At 31.9% G+C, this 21,540-nt stretch overlaps 2 protein-coding genes across 3 annotated transcripts in view; both read right to left on the minus strand.

Moving 5' to 3' along the window:
- Positions 1-2,464, minus strand: part of fhl3b (four and a half LIM domains 3b) — a 28,900-nt gene extending 26,436 nt beyond the window's left edge. The window contains exons 1-2 of one of the 2 annotated variants that reach the window (NM_001099978.1): positions 2,399-2,446; positions 1,382-1,436 (exon numbers count right to left, since the gene is read on the minus strand). The gene's annotated coding sequence lies outside the window, so the exon portion shown is untranslated. Of the gene's footprint in view, positions 1-1,381; positions 1,437-2,398 lie in introns of both variants that reach the window. The other variant, XM_005173745.6, reaches the window with a different exon arrangement.
- Positions 2,465-10,974: 8,510 nt separating this feature from the next.
- Positions 10,975-21,161, minus strand: rragcb (Ras-related GTP binding Cb). The gene is made up of 7 exons (NM_001100068.1): positions 20,812-21,161; positions 18,688-18,891; positions 16,498-16,697; positions 14,407-14,521; positions 14,102-14,244; positions 12,450-12,598; positions 10,975-11,387 (listed from the first exon to the last, which is right to left on the minus strand). Exons 1-7 carry the CDS (start codon positions 20,995-20,997, stop codon positions 11,206-11,208), a joined length of 1,179 nt encoding a protein of 392 aa, NP_001093538.1. The 5' UTR covers positions 20,998-21,161; the 3' UTR covers positions 10,975-11,205.
- Between the last annotated feature and the right edge of the window lie 379 nt (positions 21,162-21,540).

The raw sequence follows: 21,540 nt of genomic DNA on the forward strand, positions 1-21,540 counted from the left end.
TTGTTATAGCTGCCTGAAATTAAATAATTTTTGCCAAACACCCACTTGAGATTGACGTGTGCTTTTATGTGCATTTTTTAAATAAATACAAATATACACTAAAAATGCATTGGAAGGATTTATCTGCTGAAAAAACAAACAAACAAATTTATCATTACATTTTAAATTTGTAATTGTGTAAAATTAAATTGAATTAAATTAAAATTTAAATACAACATTTAAGTTAAATTAATGTCATTGCATACTTGTCCTAAATAAATTAAATAAATAAATAAATAAATGAAATACTTTAAAACAGCTGCCTGAAATTAAATTAAATACACTGGTGCCTGAAAAAAAAAAAGATTTGAATTTTACCATTTTAATAATTAATTAAACGTAACAATAAAAACATACAGTATAAAATTCTGTATTTGTTTTTGTTGTCACAGTATCAGTATCATTGATATGCTATGTTAGTAATTCAATGCTTTCATTTTTTTTTCTTTTGTTTATAATTGGAACTTAAGCTATGTTTAACTGGTTAATGTTATGTTTGAAAAAAAGCTTTTAACTGTTAAATTGCAAAGCAAGCGACTGTATACGTGCCAAAAATTCAATCTTGACCTTTCAAAAGACTTTATAAGGTTCTGTAATGTAACATAGTTGTTGGTAGTTCATCAGCACGACAGCTTGACTAATTTATGAACCCCCACGCGAGAGACAGCAGAAAAACCTCCACGAGCTTTCAAACATCATGAATCAGAGCAGAGCCGGTGCTGAATCTTACACTGAAGCTCCATAAATCCTGCAGTGGAAAAAATGCTCTTCAGTTCCTCAGTCTGAAACCTCAGTCTTCATATATCACACTCCCCAACACTGACTGTCCACAAAACTGCATCCCTCACATTTATCTCCACCACCAGGAAGCCACGATTCCCCAAACAATCTGAGAAGCATTTCTGCCATCTCTCTGAGGACACTTGAGAAATGTTCTCAGATATTGAATCGTCAACCCGTTTCATTACTATTTAGGGCTTATTGATGCTGGGAAAATATGCAATATGTGATGTTGTTGTTGTTGAGAGTTGCAATAAGGATATTTGTTACGATATAAAGAACTTTTAAAAGCTACATGTATTATTTCTAAGTACACATATGTTTTCTAATGTTTTATAATTGTTGTTAAATACTTTTGTGCTCATTTAAGTCTGTGAAGGAGAAAAGACATCAGGGAGGAGAAAATTAAGGAAATTAATTAAAAATTCATCTTAGTAGTGATTATAAGCAGGAACACAGAGGTGTGTGTGTGTGTGTGTGTGTGTGTATGTGTGTGTGTGTGTATGTGTGTGTGTGTGTGTGTGTGTGTGAACTGACTGCATTCTGGACAAAAATAACTCACTTTTCATGCTGCGTTTGTCGCCGAGCCCCTGGGGTGCCACACAGTTCAGTGAGTCCTATCATTGTTTTATGGAAAATAAACTGCTTTTAATCTATCAAAGATACTGTACTGCACACTGTAAAAATGCTGGCTTTCACACAGTTCATTCATACAAATCCAGCAAGTTAACTTAACAAATTAAAGTGTATTGAACTGAAAACAATTAGGTTGTCTCCAAAAAATCTCAAGAATTGTTGATTCAGCTTATTTTACATGAGTAGATTGAACGAAGAGCAAACTCTTTCTCTTGAGTGCAGCAAAGGAGAAGCACATGACAAAAATAACAATACTTAAACACAATATTTTTGTGTTTAATTGTGTATAAACGTGTTATACATTATATTTCCACGATTATTTATAGAACCTGTAAATATGTACATTATTCATAGAACAGAAAAATGTAACATCAAATCCATAGGCTTACATTTAACATTAAATAAAATATTAATACAATTTTTTTAAACAAAGACAGAAAATAATTTCTTATTAAATATTTACATTTAAAAATATTAATAATTAATTAAAATCTTACTACAATATTCAAATATGCTAAAATAAATCAAAACAATAATATAAAAAAGGTTAACTCGTATAAAATATCAACTCACAAATGTAAATGCTAATCATTAATGAGCCTAAAAATAATAATCTGGCCTGAATAATTAACTGAATTTAAATATTACTATAATTTCAAATAAATATTTTACAAAATCAATACAAAATACACATGGCTTTTTAAGTAGCTTATGCAGGTTATCATGATAAACTAAAGTCAAATGTAATCTTATATAAAAAAAATATTTAATAAAAATGTAATCCAATATTAAATATTATTATGTACTAAAACAATTCAAACAAATATATTGAAGAGCTTAATAATCATGTAATCACAATATGAGGACATTTATTTGATCACGTATCATTTTTATTCAGCTTGTAAAACTGAATACTGTTCTGCAGTAATAGTTGAGCTCTTACCGTGCTCGTGAAGCGTCCTGCTGATGTGTGTGTGTGTGTGTCTCAGCGTGTAAAGTGTGTCTGACTGAGAGAGACAGTTTTTCCCATGAAACTCGTTGCTCAGAGCAGATCCTCCCACTGGGCGAGACATTTACTCTCAGCCCGCCTTCATCTGACACACACACACACACACACACCGCATCCAGACCTTCATCGGCAGAAAGCCCGTGAAAAAAAAAACTAACAAAATAAAATGCAAATTAGGTGACATAACAAGTAAGTAATGTTGTCTATGTTAGACTTTATTGCGCAAATGTGTTTCCATCTAATTTACAAAAAGGTAAAAAATATTAGTCATAAATTTCAAAAATGCAAGCGCGCATAAAAAGCATTTTTATTTGGTTTTTATAACATATTGTCCTACGTTGATTGTCTTTTTAAATTCTGTAGGCCATATTTAAATATTCTTTAAAAGCCTACAATATAAAGATGCTCTTGACAAGATGTGTGAAATGCTTTATGTTGGCTATTCCTAATTCATTAGAATTCATAAAGTATTATTATGCATGCTTACTGCATGAAATGCTTTAAAAACAAGCACATAATATGTTATTTTGATCTATATATCTATGCATATGTTATGTATCCATATGTAGCCAGGGGGTTTTGGGTAGTTCGAATCGGAAGACCCACCCCTCACTGACAAAGGTCCAGAATTTGTCCCATACATGAGCTCATTTTTCCTATTTTGACTGCAGTGCCATCATAAATACTGAAAATAATCCATCGAAAAAGGCTTAAAGACCAAACGGAATGATTTGTCGGCTGTTGCTTCAGTTGGACTATAATCTGATGTAAGAGAAGTCTTCTTTCACTACTGGATTGTTTTTAAACAAAGAAGACATTTTACAGGTAACTTGATTCTAAATCTTGGACCTTATTCCTGAAATAAAACTGAGCAATAAAAAGGTGTGCAGCACCAGAAGTGACCATATTAAATTAACTTTAATAGAGTATATCTTGGCTATTGTTGATATCCAGGAATTTTCTAACATACTTTTTTTTTTTTACTAAAGTGGCTAGAAAAAATCTGAAGAATTCATTATTATTATTATTATTATTATTTTTTTATTATTATTATTATTATTATTATTATTATTATTATTATTATTATTATTATTATTATTATTATTATTATTATTATTATTATTATTAGGTGAGGTAGTGGCGCAGTAGGTAGTGCTGTCGCCTCACAGCAAGAAGGTTGCTGGGTCGCTGGTTCGAACCTCTGCTCAGTTGGCGTTTCTGTGTGGAGTTTGCATGTTCTCCCTGCCTTCGTGTGGGTTTCCTCCGGGTGCTCCGGTTTCCCCCACAGTCCAAAGACATGCGGTACAGGTGAATTGGGTAGGCTAAATTGTCCGTAGTATATGAGTGTGTGTGTGAATGTGTGTGTGTGGAAGTTTCCCAGAGATGGGTTGCGGCTGGAAGGGCATCCACTGCGTAAAAACTTGCTGGATAAGTTGGCGGTTCATTCCGCTATGGCAACCCCGGATTAATAAAGGGAGTAAGCCGACAAGAAAATGAATAAATGAATGTTATTATTATGCTTTAATTAATATTTTTTATTGAAATGGCCAAATTGTGACAGGACAGTTGAATGTTTGGGCCAGTTTGTTTTTAGTCTAATAAATGATAGTAGGCTACAGTTTTTTTTTTTACAGAAAACTTTAACAGATTGCTATTTTTTCCTAATGATATATGATGTAATAAATTTATATTTTTAAAAACTAGTCTTGTTTAAAAAAATTTTATTGCAATTATTTAGGAAATATTTTTAGAACATCAAAAAGTGTGGTTAGGATGACATCTGACTAGCTAATCCAGCAAAACAAATGTCACTAAATGCAGTATTTAGGTCTCATAATTAAATAGAAACTGAGGCGTATAACTGCAAAAAGATCCACTTTATGAGAAATAAAGAAGCACCCTTTCACCAGGCTGACTACAGGCTTGTATATCTATTAGCATAATATGTTACATTTCTTTAAGTTTATAGAAACCCTGATAATAAATATAATGAAATGTTAATAGACTAACTAACCTTCCGGCAGGCTCTTTAGGCTCCCCTGGACGAAAACAAGCAGACTGAGGAACAGCTTTTTCCCCAGAGCGGTCTCGATTTTGAACTCTGGCCCCCAATGACTCTTTTGCTCTTTTTATTTAATACAATCTGTATATAATGTTCATAGTACATCCTCCTGTAAATATCACTATAATTTTTTCTATAATTGCACTTTATTACTTATACCCATATCCTGCACTTGCTCCTATTGCACTCCTGGTTGTTGCCTTCTATATGTAATGACAATATAGTGGAATCTAATCTAAATTTGATCTAATAAATTAAATCAATAATTAAAAAATAATGTGGTTGCAATGTTTTGAATGCGTCTTATCTGCTCAAAATGGCAGCCAAATTGCGGGAAAAATAGTAATACTGTGAAATGCAGTAGTCAATATTTGAAGTGGATCGAAAACTATTGAACAACATTCATTCCTGTCTCTGGACCAGTTTGAACACCATTTTTGATCCACTTTAGACATTGACTACTGATATTTAGACTTTAAATTAACAGTTTCATACATTTTAAATGTATTCCTGTGACTCAAATCTGAATTTCAGATCATTACTCCAGTCGTCAGTGTCACGTGATAATTCAGAAATCATGCTGATATTGCTCACAAAGCATTTAGTATATATTTCTGATATTAAACTTTTTCCTTTTTTAAGAAAACATATTGCTTTTAAGAAAATCTAAACTTGCTTCTAATTTAGTTTCTACATTGACAACCATTTCATAAAGATTAAAGGGAGAGGTTGCCAAATATTAACATTTTACGTTCATTTAAATCACACTGCAGAATTAATTATGTATTATCAAGCATGCACGCTGCACTAAATGCCTTAAAAAACACTACACAATATGTTATTTCTATCTATATATACATGTGTTAATATATGCATACTGTTACATTTTTGTACATTTATGGAAACCCTAATAATTAAATATTAATAGGCTAAGTAATAAATTAAATCAGTAATTACAAAATAATGTGGTTGCAATGTTTTGAATGCGTCTTATCAGCTTAAAATTGCAGCCAAATTGTAGGAAAAATAGTAATACTGTGAAGTGCAGTAGTCAATATTTGAAGTGGATCGAAAACTATTGAACAACATTCATTCTCGTCTCTGGACCAGTTTGAAAACCATTTTTGATCCACTTTAGACATTGACTACTGATATTCAGACTTTAAATTAACAGTTTCATACATTTTAAATGTATTCCTGAGACTCAAATCTGAATTTCAGATCATTACTCCAGTCGTCAGTGTCACGTGATAATTCAGAAATCATGCTGATATTGCTCACAAAGCATTTAGTATATTTATTTGATATGAAACTTTTTCAGTTTTTTAAAAGAAATATATTCCTTTTAAGAAAATCTAAACCTGTTCCTGATTTTTTTTTTACACTGACAACAATTTCATGAAGTTTAAAGGGAGAGGTGGCCAAATATTAACATTTTATATTCATTTAAATCACACTCCGGTCATCTAAAGTTACTTATTTTCTTTAGTAGAACTTGTAAAAGTATTTTTTGCTAGCAGTGTGATCCCTGAAGATTTATACAATGCAAGTCAATGCCTCTTTGAGCGGTGTTCAAAAAACACACATGCAAAACAAACTAATAATACTCAGGCCCGTAGCCAGGGGGGTTGGGGTGGTTCGAAAGACCTACCCCCCTCCTGACAATGTCCAGAATTTGGCCCCTATATGAGCTCATTTGTCCCATTTTTGACAGTATGCCATCATAAATTGTGAAAATAACCAGTAGAAGAAAGCTTTAAGAAGAATAACCAATAAAAGAAACATTCATTATTTATATGGACAAATGTTGATTGAGGAAATGAGCTGGGCAGTTTGTTATTTGCCCATAGGCAACATTTTTTAATTTAAAACAAGTTTTAACAGATTCCCATTTTTTTGCTTGTTTTTTATGATAGATGATAATAATTTGGCATTTAAAAATACGTTTTTTTCATATTTCTAGAATTCTAATCTCATTACATTTTATATAAAACTGTAATAACTTAGTTTAAATGCACATTTGTATATGAAAATTTTTTTTTATAAACAAAAAATAGTATAAGCACTAGGAAGTATTTTTGTTGCATCAAAAATTGTGGTAATAACCATCCGACAAGCTAATCCAGCACAAATTAGTGTTTAAAATGTCCCTAAAATGCAGTATTTAAACCTCAAATAACGGCAAATAGGTCCACTGTTTAAGGCAAAAAAGAAGCACCCCTTTTAATAGGCTGGCTATAGGCCTGATACTGTATTTAATATGAACCTTTCCCTTTTTTTTTTAGATCAAGTATGCTACTTTTAATACTGGTGAGCAGAATAAACCTATTTCAAAATCATTTAAAATCTATATCATTATTTTGTCATCTTTTCACCACCAGAAAATAATCAAAAACCTTTTTAAATTCGCTGTATGTCTTGCAGAATAGAGTTCAGATTAGCTCTACCAATGTGTTGAATCGTGGCAGACAGCGACACCTAGAGGAGAAGCAAGAGCAGCGCAGACAAACCAGACTCAAATGAATATAGCTTTAATTTATCACCGTGCTCTGAGACAAAATATACCGCCAGTAAACAATTATCCTTTTCTCCATATTTTACAGGTAATAATCTTTATAATTCAATCACAAAATTAATATTTTACACTTGTACACTTTATTAGAAAATAAAAATGAAGGAAAAACACTCAACAGACACTGACAATCATTCGGACTTGGCGTCTTGTAAACACGCGCGCGCACACTCACACTTCATTTTTATATCTATTCAAGAAAGGGGGATTTTTGAATATAAATAAAACAATGAATCACGTAGAAAAAAAAAAAAAAAAAAAAACGGGTTATTTTGGACCCTGGGACTTCACATATGAAAACACTGTTGAGTCAAACACACTTGAGTCAATCTGTTTTTCCACATATCCGAACTGTGGAAGAAGCATTTTAAGGGCGAAACATGCTTTCTGGTACTCTCCAAAATGCTGTTTGTTCAAACTACTTATTTAAAATGAGCTGCAACAACACAATTCTTGAGGTTTGTTTTAGGGACAACAATTGTTTTACATTCAATCCACTTGAATTGGTTAAAACTAATAAGTTGACTTTATTATTTCATGTTTTCTCAACACAAATCAATTGCGTGGAAGCAAAAAGTGTGTATGCGATTTTAATTTCACTGTAAGGCTGTTCACAGACGCACATGATGTACATCTTTAGCCTTTTTTTTTGCTTTCTTTTTCCACAGCACAGCCAACACAATCACAAAACAGGCCAGTATTAACAACAGCAATCTTAAAGAGGTCTGGCCGCCTGTGAAATCTGCTACAGATTAGAGTAAAATAACATGAAATCATCGGTTTAATAGTTGAATTGAGTCACATTTACCCCATAATGAACAGAGAGATGTAGGAAATATATTCCTTTAAGAAAATGTAACTCATTTCTAATGAGTTTTTAGGATGTTTAAAGGGAGTTAATGCCAAATATTAAAGTATGATGTGAATTTAAATCACCGTCAGGTAATTTAAAGTGACTTATTTTCTTTAGTGGCAAATAAAAAATGATTATTTTTGTAGCTTAAAGCATGATCCTGGGGGATTTATAAAATGCAAGTCTCTTTGGACGGTGTTTAAAAAAAAAAAAAAAAAAAGAGTTATTCATTGAGGTTTATGAAGCAAAATAATCAGTCTTTGTAAGAAAATTAACATTATTATAACAGTGTTACGCTGTAATGCACAGCCACGGTTTTGGCTTAATATTTATTCATTCATTCATTCCCCTTCGGCTTAGTCTCTATTTCAGAGGTAGCCACAGCGAAATGAATCGCCAACTATTCCAGCATATGATTTACACAGCTAATACCCTTCCAGCTGCAACCCAGTACTGGGAAACACCCATACACACTCATTCACATACACTACAAAAAATTGAGTTTATTCAATTCACCTATAGCGCATGTCTTTGGACTGTGGGGGAAACCAGAGCACCCGGGACTCGAACCAGCAACCTTCTTGCTGTGAGGCGACAGTGCTAACAATGGAGCCACTCTGTTTTGTCTTAATATGATTTTTATTATACTTTCTTAGTGTTTTACTGAACAGAAGTGGCATTTAAATGATGAATTTCCTGAGGATGATGATGATGAAATTAACAGTATATTTAAATTTCTGTGTGATTTGCTCCCTTATATTTCACTCAAGTCCTTATTACTGTATTATTCTCCTTTAACAATGTAAAAAACAAAACAAACCAGCAACAAAAAAAGGATAAATTCTTTCATACTATATATTGTTCAACCTTTATACTGACTGATGTAATCCAGTCGTGCTGTATTACATTAAAAATACTGTTTTAAAGTAACAACTTTTACAGCAATGAGAATTCATTTAAAGGGCACCTATTTTACCCCCTTTTCAAGATTTAAGATCTCCAGAATGTCTCTAAAGTTTCAGCTCAAGACACCCTTCAGATTATTTATTAGACCTTTCAGAATGGTGGAATTTTCCGCTTTGATCACTATGTAGCTGTTTGTGTTGCCTGTGCCTTTAATACTAGTTCTCCCCGCCCACCGTTCCCACGTGCCTGTCAGAACGTGCCTCAATCTCTGGCTGCCAGATAAACAGCACAGTGACAGACATGAAGGAAGCAGATCTAACGTAATGTTTCTGAGAAATACTACAGTAAGAACGTTCCCAATGATTATTTGATGTATTTGTGGTGGAGTTAATTCAAGCCTTTCTGCAACGATGAGTCACACACAATAGCCTCTTTCACACAGTGATACTGGTAAATATCCGGAAAATTTCCAGAACGACTTGATCGGTAAATTTAAAAAAAGCTGTTCACACAGGTGAGGATGTTACCGAATTTTTCCGGAAAAGACCATTCACACATCCATTCCAAATACCGGTAAATTCTCACATCTTTAACCAGATATTAGCTCTAAACGGCTGCGCTTGTATTTGTAAACATTTGATTAAATTACAAACTCTGTGGATGCATTAGTATTGTGAACAACTTCGATGAAAACATCAGGAGGAACACTTTCGCATGTCGAGATGTACATAATATGTGTGTGTGCTAGCGCTCACCGGCTGTTTCACGGGCACATGCAACGCATCAAGCAACTGAAGGAAGCAGAGCTTGAAGGTAAACAAACAACGGCTTATCATAGAAATCTTATCGATACATATTTACACAGTTGGCATTAAGAAGGAACATGTATACGGTATCTGACTAACATCTAGCAGCTAAATGTGTCTGGAAAAATATTCAAAGGCTTTTATTTTCATAACCAGTGCGAACGTGAATGCGTCTGAGTGTTCTGATTGGCTGGAGTAGACATCTCACGCCCTTTCCGGTAAACTTCCTTCTGCGTTCACATAGAGCGGCATTCCGATAAATTACCGGCATTCTTACAACTTCTCTTTCCGGAAAATAGCCAGAACGAATTTACCGGTATTTTCAAAAAGGGCCAGTTCACACATACAAACCTTTCCGGAAAAATTGACGGTAATTTTCCAGAAACGTCTTTGTGTGTTTGTGTGTGAACTTTGTGATGGCATTAGCCCCTTTCACATTTACGGAGCGCACGCATTTAACTTTACACTGTTTTTGCGCGGCAAATGTGACAGGACACAGGTTAATATCCACTGCTGTATGGATATCCGTTATGTTAATGTACAAAATAAACCTGATTTAGCGTCCACAAATGGGGATTGAAGCTTCTTCTTTTATAATTGTACTGACACGCAGCTTTGGTGATTAAAAACGGTAAAATCGCTGTAATTGATTACAAACAAGCCCTGTTTCATAAACGTTTAAAACTTTTTAAACTCACTCTTGATCACATTTGCTGACTGATGATCACAGTGTGCTGAACAGATCTTTTATTCCAGTTGCTTTGCACACGTCCTGTCTTGTTGATACGATTACACGCATTATTACGGAGACAATAATTAATACGTGGCTGTCAATCAATTCGGTGGGCGGGGGAAATCGCCTACATCCCATTGTGGTCGGTCTCAAAATGAGAGGCATTTGGATCCTATTTTAATGTCAGGACACTTAAAAAAAAAAGAGACTTGTTTTGTTAATATCACCCCAATATGACTGTGGACACACTATACCTACACAAAGTTCTGTCCAAACAGCTTACAAAAGATGATTTTCATCATAGGTGCCCTTTAAAACGTGTTTTATTTAATGCATCTAAAAAAAATCCCGCTCCATTTTAAGCAGTTTTATTCTGCATTACGTGTGAAATTCCACCTGAAACCTCTGTAAAGTGGGATGCGTCTCAAAACTTAGTGAGCGCCCTACTTAGACAGCACATATGGCCACTATGAAGGCATAATAATATAAAAATGATAGCTAGCTCACTGGATTTGTATGTAGATTTGCTGGGTGTGATTCTAAATCATTTAACCGTACCTCATTCTGTTGGCTGTTTCCCATTTTCTCCTATTAACACAATTAAACACAATTTCTCTCTCTCACACACACACTCTCTCATACACACACACACATCAAAATATCATTTTTAAAAAAGCAGCAATGTAATCCGTCCTGTTTTGAGTGTCCCCGTTGTGTCTCTCAGGTCCTGGAACAGCAGGTATAGCTAGAGAAACGCTCCAGTAAATCTCAAGTTCAGTGTGATTCGTAGAGGTCCGTGTTGTCCTGGGTTACACCAGGCTCCTGGGTGTCCCGTTGAGTGCTGTGGATTTGAGTCTGCTCAGGCCGTTTCCGCTGCAGCTAGGAGGACTGGACTGAACTGTCGCTCCCCCCATCCTCTGCGTGGAGCCGCTCACCTCGAACACTTCGTGAATGGCCTTTCGAAAGCAGTGGAAGTTGTAGTCGATCAAACCTGCAGCAGATGGAGACATCATGTAAATGTTACTCATTCATTCATTTTCCTTTGGCTTAGTCCCTTATTTTATCAGGGGGCGCCACAGCGGAATGAACCACCAACTATTCCAGCATATGTTTTACACAGTGGATGCCCTTCCAGCTGCAACCCAGTACTGGGAAACACCCATACACTCTCAAATTCACACATGTTCTTACACTACGGCCAATTTAGTTGATCAATTCACCCAGGGGTACCCAAACTTTTCAGCCCGCGACCCCCAAAATAACAACGCCAGTGACTCGCGACCCCCAATATCCTCTGAGGTGGTTATAAATACAGAAACCTTGCATGCAATGATGCAGACACACCAATTAAATTTGTGTCAGTGCTTTAAATGTGCCAGAAAGTATAACCTGATGTTATAAAATCAAAATGCATCTGACGCTATTGCTGCCTTTAATAAAATGTAATTACCCCAGGGGTCGCAATCCAATAGACCTAGTAACAATAAGCTACTATAGTAACTATATAGTATATAGTAACTATAAACTACTATTTTTATTTTCAGTATAGTTATGGATAAAATAAGTTAATTATTATGGTTTAATAAAAATAAATAGATTTTTGGAAATCACCAGGCGACTGCCCTTCATTGCCCCGCGACCCCTCGGGGGGTCCCGACCCCCACTTTGAGAACTACTGAATTCACCTATAGCGCATGTGTTTGGACAAGGGGAAACAGGAGCACCCGGGGAGAACATGCAAACTCCACACTGAAATGCCATTTGGCCCAGCCGAGCCTCAAACCAGCAACCTTCTTGCTGTGAGGCGACAGTGCTAACCACTGAGCCACCATGTATATAGTTCTCTACGATAATAATAATAAAAAAGATGGAGACATGAAATGCAAAGTCAGCATGAAATGAAAGTAGCAACTGTTATCAGAGTGAAACAGACACTTGAACAAGAGCTAATGTAGGGTGGGACTGCATGTATTGACTGGTTATGTGACAGGCTGAGCTGGTAAACATGCAGTCAGTCAACAAAAGCTGCAGATATGATGTCAATAGTCTGTACCTTTCCTCTCGAAGCTCTCTTCTCTCAGGATGCAGACTAGCGCTAGGAACTTAGTGACTTCCTTCAGGTAAAGCACTGTGGTGTTGTTCAGCTTTATGATGGCCAGAGACTCTTTATCATAAGCGTTTCCGTTGCCTTCATCTTTTAAGCTAAAACGTTTAACAAATGGACAAAACACTCATTAACAATATGGATACAATATTTTTCACATAATAGAAGATAAAACATATGATCTTACTCATTGCAAAAATGTATTTATTTATTAAAGAATGTGCTTTAAAATACGTTTATTCGGCATTAAAGATATTAAATTGATCAAAGTTATAGTACATATTAATAATGTTATCATCATCATTTTTGCCTTTTAATTTATTCTGTTTTCATGAATATATTAGCATAAATATTTAGTGCAAATATTAATCACATCCAAAAAAATTTGACATAATATGTGTGTACTGTGATTTATTTTGTATATTTAACTAAATACACACATGCATGAATATATTTGAGCAAATGTTTATTTATATTTAGACATTTGATATGTATGATACAAATTGTATACAAATTTAAACATCTATGCAAAAAACTACATATTTACAAAAAATTTAAAATACTATAAAACTGTAAATGTAAATGTATTAAATATAAATTGAATAAAAAAATATATAAATAAATATTAATATTTAAAATATAAATTAAATGTAAATATATTTTTATAGTATATAAAAACGTGTTTCAAAAATGTCATTTAATTTTTTTTAATTAAAAAAAAGTTAAATTTAAAATGTTTATTCAGCAAAGATGCATTAAATTGATAAACAAACATATAAAGATATTTTTATTGTTATTAATTCATTCAATTTTCATGAATATATTAACATAAATATTTAGTGCTGGGAAAAAAATAATCATGATTAATCACATTCAAAATAAATGTTTGTTTTGACATAATATATGCATGTGTACTGTGATTATTGTGTTTAAACAAATACACGCAAATATTTGATAAAATATATATTTAGATATATATAATATGTATATGATACAAATTGTAAGCAAATTTAAATATCTATGCAAAAACAATAATAAATATTAAATTTTAAATAAATACATTTATACTAAATAAAAATTATACTATAAAAATATTAATATATTAAATTTAAATAAAATATTAATCAAATTAAATATAAATATATTAAATGTAAGATACTAATTAAATTAAACATAAAATATAATTAAATATAAATACATTAAAATGAAACATATAAAATATTCTTATATAAAAACACATATGTCTTATGTCGAAACAAACGTTTATTTTGGTTGCGATTAATCGTTGCCCAGCACTATAAATATTTAATATTTCAGCACATCAGAACTGTTTCTGAAAGATCATGTGACACCAAAGACTGGAGTAATGATGCTAAAAATTCATTTAATAATAATAATAACAATCATAAAATATAATTCAACTGAAAACAGTCAATTTTAAACGCTCAAATGCAGTCTTGCACACTAAACACTTCTTACAAAAATGACAGATAACTTTGGAACCCTAGTGCTTTAATATAATATTGCTGTAGTGTAAAGAAGACTAATAAAACTAAATGAATCTGAAATGAACATATTCACTCTTTTTAACAGAGTCTCACCCGTAAATACACGAGACGTCAATGACCACGTCGATCATATCACAGCAGAGCTCGTACGATTGCATGTCCACCGGAGAGCTGTCGGTGGCGATGTAGATCTTACTGACCACGTCGAACAGAAACGCTTTCTCGATCCCAGAATTCTGAACAGAAAAGATTCTGCTGATAAACATGCATTTGGTGAACATGTTTGCATAGGTTTTCGTACTAGTATGAAGTAGTCTGGAATTAGAGGTAGGTATTTTCCTCAGATCATCTATTCAAAGGAATCAATTAAAAGTGAGGGTATGTAGAAGTGGACGTACAGAAATGAATATGTTGAGGAGGTTTTCCAGCGTGGGGAGTTGAGGGATGAGTTTCTGGACCACCTTACTGAAGGCCTCAAATATGGAGTGGTCATAGATGCTGGTTAGATAGAAACTGAAAGCAGATTAAGAAAATAGCATTTAATTTAACAATCTTTTTTTTTTTTTTTTTTAAATAGCTTACATGCTTTATTCAAATTTGTCTGTGCTTTTTTGTTTTATGAAATTTACATTTGTAATATTCAGTATTTGATTTTTTTGCTGCAATATTTTGTTAGTATTGGTAAATACATTATAGATTTAAAAACTAGGCTTTAATTAAAATAACTGAACGTTGATAATGGGACGAGTATTTCAGAATAATGTTTATATGAATATAGTACATACTAAATATTGGAAATATAGTGCAAAAAAAGAAAGTAGATTAATTAACTCCACTTAACCAAGAGATCGCGGTTACATCAGTGTTGAAGATTTTGTTTCATAACTTTAAATTATTGTTTACTGTTTCCGTTTTCACTTAATTTTTTTGCTAATGTTTTAGTAATTTTGCTGTGTTTTCATCTTTTCATTGTCTGTGTATTTGTATTATATTTTTATATTTATTACTTTTAATTATTAATAATTGTTGGCAACTAGCTGAAATAAAATAAGCTTTTTTTTCTTAGTTTAGTTAAACTCAATTCAATACTGTATTTAGTAATAAAAGAAATTACTTTCTAATAAAATCACACTGTTTAAAACAGCAAAACAGAGATATTTTTATATATTAGAGATATACAAGTAAAGATAAATTTTGACATCATACAAACATAAAAATGTAAGGGAAAATATATTATTAATATAATGTTAGTACATAAAAATATAATTCATATTTGAAACTACTTTAATATTTTATTTTTTCAGTAGTTTTACATTTTTATCTAGCTATCATTTATTCAGTTTCAGCTTCATTTGATGTTAATACTGCATTATTAATTCAATTATTTAGCTTGTTGTTAAACAAATGAAAAATACTTTGTTGGCAACTAGCTGATATAAAATAAGCTTTTTTAGCTTAGTTAAGTGAAATTAAACATTGCATTAAGTAATAAACGTAATTACTTTCTAATAAAATTACACAGATTAAAACAGCATAACAGAGATATTTGTTAAACTAAAGGAAAATTTTGACATACAAACAAACTCTTTGGATATATAATATTATTATAATATAATTTTAGTATTAAAAAAATCATATAATTCGTATTTGAAAATACTTTAATATTTTATTTCTATTTAGCTATCATTTATTTAGTTTTAAATTCCTTTAATGTTAATACTGCATTACTAATTTAATCATTTAGCTTGCTGTTAAACAAATGAAAATGAGAAATACTTTCTTGCCAACTAGCTGATATAAAATAAGCTTCACTTTAGTTAAGTTCAATTCAATGTTGCATTAATAAAGAAAATTATTTTCTAATAAAATCACACTGATTAAAACAGCGTAAGGGAGATATTTGTTAAAGTAAAGATCAATTTTGACATCATACAAACATAAAAATCTAAGGAAAAAATATATTATCAATATGATTTTAGTATTAAAATAATCCTATAATTCATATTTGAATCTACTTTAATATTTTATTTCCATTAGGCTATCATTTATTCAGTTTTAAATTCATTTAATGTTAATACTGCAAAACAATATAACATTTCAATTCTATTTCTTATGTAATATATGTATTTCGATTCAATTAATGACTGCTCTTTTTGCAGTTTTCACTGTAAAAACAAAAGTTGACACCTAAAAATTGATTGCAACTTGCTGCAAAGATTTTTTGGGGTTGACTTTTAACCCAAGTACTGCACTTGAATTGCTTTGAGTCAACTCAAAAAGCTCTACAGCAAGTTGCCTTAATTTTAGATTGAGTCAAGCTTTTTTTACAGTGTTAGTAGACGTTTCAGGAATAGCACTGTTTATTATCTAGTGAATTACCTGCTGGGGTATCACTTCACTACACCCCATAATCCCACCAAACACTCTCCATCCATGCTTTCATTAGCTTGAAGGCAGACTGATCTGGTTTTTAAATCAGTTTTACCAACCTGAGGTGAAGCTTTTCCAGACTGGCGTCAGCAAGATCATCATTGGCTCTCTGATGAATGTCTCTCTGCGTCTCGATCTTATGATCGTCTGATAAACCGTCCACCTTGTGTATAAACACCTCAAAATTAATCTCCGGGTTCACCCTGAACGCCCGCGACACCGTTAGATGAAGCCGTCCTAACGCTTCAACATAATCATCCTACAGAGAGACAAAGACAATGGTAAAGGCAGTATCAACATTTGTTATACCACACCATTTGCTGACCCACAAACCATTCCCAAATGATATATATATATATATATATATATATATATATATATATATATATATATATATATATATAATTTATTTATTTATTTTTTTTACACAATAAACACAAACAAAGATATTTTGATGAAAGTTTGAAATCGGTAGCTACTGACATTCATGGTGAGTGTGTGATACGTGTAATAAATGACATTAATCTTATGTATTGGTTGTTTATCTAAATTCGTCCATTTAAACTGGGCCTTGCTTCGTTTATCCATGCCTGCTATTGGCTAGAGCAGCCCAAATTAAAAATACCAGTTGAAAATAAATGCTACTGTCAAGAATCGAGACAAGTGAGAGGAAAATGACAACAGCCAATCAGAGTCTGAATATCTGTGCGGGTTTTCACTTATTCATAGTGCTTTAAAGACTAAATGTTTCACACCTTTACAGTTTTTTGTCTGAATTAGATATAAAGAATTTCTTATATCTGTCTATTTAAATATATAACTAAATAAAGAAATTATTTAAAAACATAGGTAATAAATATTTCATTTTAAAAGGGAATATGTTAGATTGTAGGAAATATCATTATCGCAATACTCAACCATTATCCCATCATTTTCCAGTAACTTTAAACTTCCTTTTGTGTTCAACAGAAGAAAGCCATACAGTTTTGGAAAAAGTGATGAGTAAATAGTTTAAAATAAAAAAAGTATTATGATTATTAAAAAATAAATAAATAACTAAATAAAATAAGTAAATAATAAAATAAATAAATAAATAAATAATATATATATATATATATATATATATATATATATATATATATATATATATATATATATATATATATATATATATATATTTTGTGGGTGAACTGCTACTATAAGACAGGACAGATGATAGGGTAAACATTATAGGTGATTAGGGTAAACATTAACTAATAGTTATCACTATATTTTTCACAGATTATTGATTGCAGTACAACAAAATTGCTAACCTTGTTGGTCTTAAAGTTGTCTTTTTCTTTAAATAATCATATGAGGCATTATTTCAGAAAATATATATGCACAAATACACAGTTTCTAGCATTAAAAAAATAAATTAAATTTTGGATGAATGTGTCCTATATTTTCCCTCTCCATATTTCAGAAAACACTAACAGCAGTAATAATAATATTAATAATAATTTCTATTTTTTTTTGTAAATTAAAAGGTTGTATATAATCAGGCAAATATAGATCTAAACACATCACTTTGTAAAAACCTTCAGAATATTGATATTAATAAAACTGTGAGGTTTGGTTTACGCAAGAGCTGCTGAAATTGACATTTAGGTGGATGGTAAGCAGTAGATATAGTTTTTCATGCTTAACTCTTTCATCACCTTACAGAAGATGCTTAACATGCAATTTTTAATTTTTCAATAACATGTTATTCATTTAATATATTATTTAAAAAAGCCCAAAATTGACATGGTGCATGGAAACAAACATTTGGTGTATTGTCTTAAGATAACAGCAAGGTTTATGCTACTTTGTCAGGTTTATGTTAATTGTTACTTAATTAATAAAACATAAAATGTTATTTTGCAAATGCAAAATAATGTATTTGCAATGCATTTCCCTTTAAGTGAGCAGACCATGACTGAAATTACGCAAAAATATGAAGCATTTTTATTTTGCACAATAAGATGGACTGATGAATAATGCATAATATGACTAGAAATGATTAAAAGGTAAAGAGACATATACATTTTGCCTGAAATAAAAACATAAAAGACAAAAATAGAATATAATAACAGCAAGGTTATGCCAGAAAAGGACGCTATTTCTATTTTAACCAAGCAATGAGTATTCACAAAAACACACACAGAGAAAGGTCAACAACCTCACTCAGAATATTTCCCTGGTGCCATGTTTTCACACATACTTACCTGAGCATCAATGACGAAAATCAATGCGCCGGTGCCTCTGAAAATCATCTCGTAGTCAAAAGTAGGGTCGAAAAAGTCCACCTGTCCGGGAAAGTCCCATATGTGAAAGTTGACGAAGGAGCTGCCAGAGATGTCGTCCTTGTAGATCTTGTTGGTGCTCTCCAGAAAAAGCGTCTCATTGGGAGACATCTTGTGAAACACCACCTGAGATTCAAAACATTTAACCAGAGGTGAAAAATATGCTAAATAATATACTTATAGAGATTTAATACATGATCTCATTCACTCCTTCTTCAATAACAGATGAGGTATAAACAATTATAAAGTCACTTTATAGTATTTATATAGTATTAACACAGTATTTACACAAATGGCAACATATAATTTCACCCGAACACATTTAACAAACCACAAAAATAAATCCACACTTCAGGAATTTAAGCAGTATTAAATGCTACTTAGTAATATGGAAAATATTCTTTGCATTTCCCTTTATGTCAACAGACCATCAGTGTAATTTTTGTTATAATATAAAGCTTTTTTTTTCACTTCTGCACAATAACATGCACAGATGAATCATCCATATTATGATCAGAAACTTTAACTGACAGAATAAACATAAGAACAAGTATAAAATAGAACATTTTACTATGTAAATTACTGATGACATATCTTCTAAATTCAATAATAAGATGTTTTCGTTTAGAGCAATTTATTTTGCATAAAATAATAAAAAGGTGGCATGTTTTTACACATATTAATACATATTTTTAAACAACACAATACCGATTTTTTAACGGCAGAATAGATACTAAATACTTTTTTTGATGGAATGACATGTTAAGATAGTAAAACCATGGTTTTGTAAACTTCTATATTGGTTGCACTTAAATAAGTTACAAATTATTATTAATACAGCATAAAAATTTACTGTCTTTACATTTAAACAAGTGTCCTAATACTAATTAATAACAATAGATGGGAATACTATACTACTTATTAACTTATACTACTAATATCCATGGTATTCTTAGACACTTAAATACATTAAATAAATACTTGATACACTGAAAAAAATGATTCAGAGATGATTCCTTGGATTTACTCAATTTGTTTACGTTAAGTGGTTGTAAATAATTTATTTGTGTTGAATTTAAACAAACAAATTAAGTTGAACGTTATTAAACTTAATTTGTTTGTTTAAATTCAACACAAATAAATTATTTGCAACCGTTCTGCATGCAACACTTTTTTCAGTGTAGTAAAATCCCGAGGTATATGTGTGGATGTACTTTTACTACTATACACTCTCAGAAATAAAAGGTACAAGGGCTGTCACTGAGGTGGTACCTTTTCAAAAGATACATATTTATACTTAAAGGGCATATCTTGGTACCACAAAGGTATATATTAGTACCTAAACATTTCAAGAGGTACATTTTTGTACTTTTTATGTACTAATATGTATGCTCGAGGTATTAATAAGGACCATTTAAGCACAAATATGTACCTTTCGAGAAGGTACAACCCCAGTGACAGCTCTTGTAAATTTATTTCTGAGAGTGTAGCAAGGTAAATTTTAGTCAATTGAGACATTTTTTTTTGCCATTGAGGTGACCAAGTCTACCAATTGAACTGAATTCACTCTAACACCATGTTTTAGAACATTTGTATATCAAAATATTGAGGTGAAGTTAGTTTTATATTCACACATTTGTTAATTTTGTCTAGTGACATGGTCCCTACCACGCTAAGTTACTTTGAATACGAGGTCTGAAACCTATGTTTGACTTTAAAATAACATTAGCACTATTTTATTGACTGTTTTTTTTTTGTACTTTGATAGTTATTGGCTGGTAATATAATTTATAATTTGCAAATAATGATTTTCTGAATTGATATTAAGGAGTAAGTCTGAATATGCGAATATAAAACCAGCTTTAGTTACCTCAGTTATCAATTACCCATCTTGTACCATATGATACCAAATAATTGTTTTTGTAGGTGTTCTCTAAAGTGCTTTTCTGTACCATAAAACGATATTATATACATTCTGGTGTCCAAAACAATGGGAATACTCATTATTTTTCTTGCGACTAAACTGTATCCCACTGGGGACCTGACCTTCTGGATGGAGGATTTCCCGCTGCGCCTCAGTCCCATCAGCAGGATTCTGGGTTTATTGTCTGCTGACGGAGAATTTTCCAGGTTTTCCTGCATCATGTCCATGTTTTCCACGCCGTAGCCGAAATCTTTTGGAAAAGAGTCCACCAGGCTACCGGCTAGCTGCTCCTCGTACTCGATCGACATCGTAAATCCGTTTTTTAAAGCTTTGAATCCCTCTGAAATGTCTGTGTGGACTTCGCAGGCTTTGTTTGAGTAAATGAGGTGGTATCGGTGGGTATTAAAGGGTTAGTTTTGATAGGGATGAGGAGGTTTCATAGTGGTAAGCGGTTAGCTTGCTGTATGAACACAAACAAACGGGAAGATGGTCATATGACAGGCGCTGTGGAGGAACGGCTGCAGGCGCGTGGAAAGGTCTGCTATGTGAGCGAGAGCGCGCATGAGCGGCCTGTGAGTAGAGCGGCCTTTCCGATGATCAACTTCTCATTTGCGTTTTTTTGACTGAAAGACATTGAAAAGTGTTTTTTACCCGCACAATAATATTTCTAAAGGTATAAAGCATTCATTTATTAGTTTATTTTTTATTTGTTATTTGTACAAAATTTAATTTAAGAATTTTTATTGTAAAAATGTAAAAATATGTTCTTATTATATATCAATATGTGTATAATAATAAAAATATTAAAGTATTTTATTTCTTATATTGGTATGATTGCTATTTTTTATTTT

Source organism: Danio rerio, chromosome 19, assembly GCF_049306965.1.
Source record: "Danio rerio strain Tuebingen ecotype United States chromosome 19, GRCz12tu, whole genome shotgun sequence".
NCBI classification, from domain to species: Eukaryota; Metazoa; Chordata; class Actinopteri; order Cypriniformes; family Danionidae; genus Danio; species Danio rerio.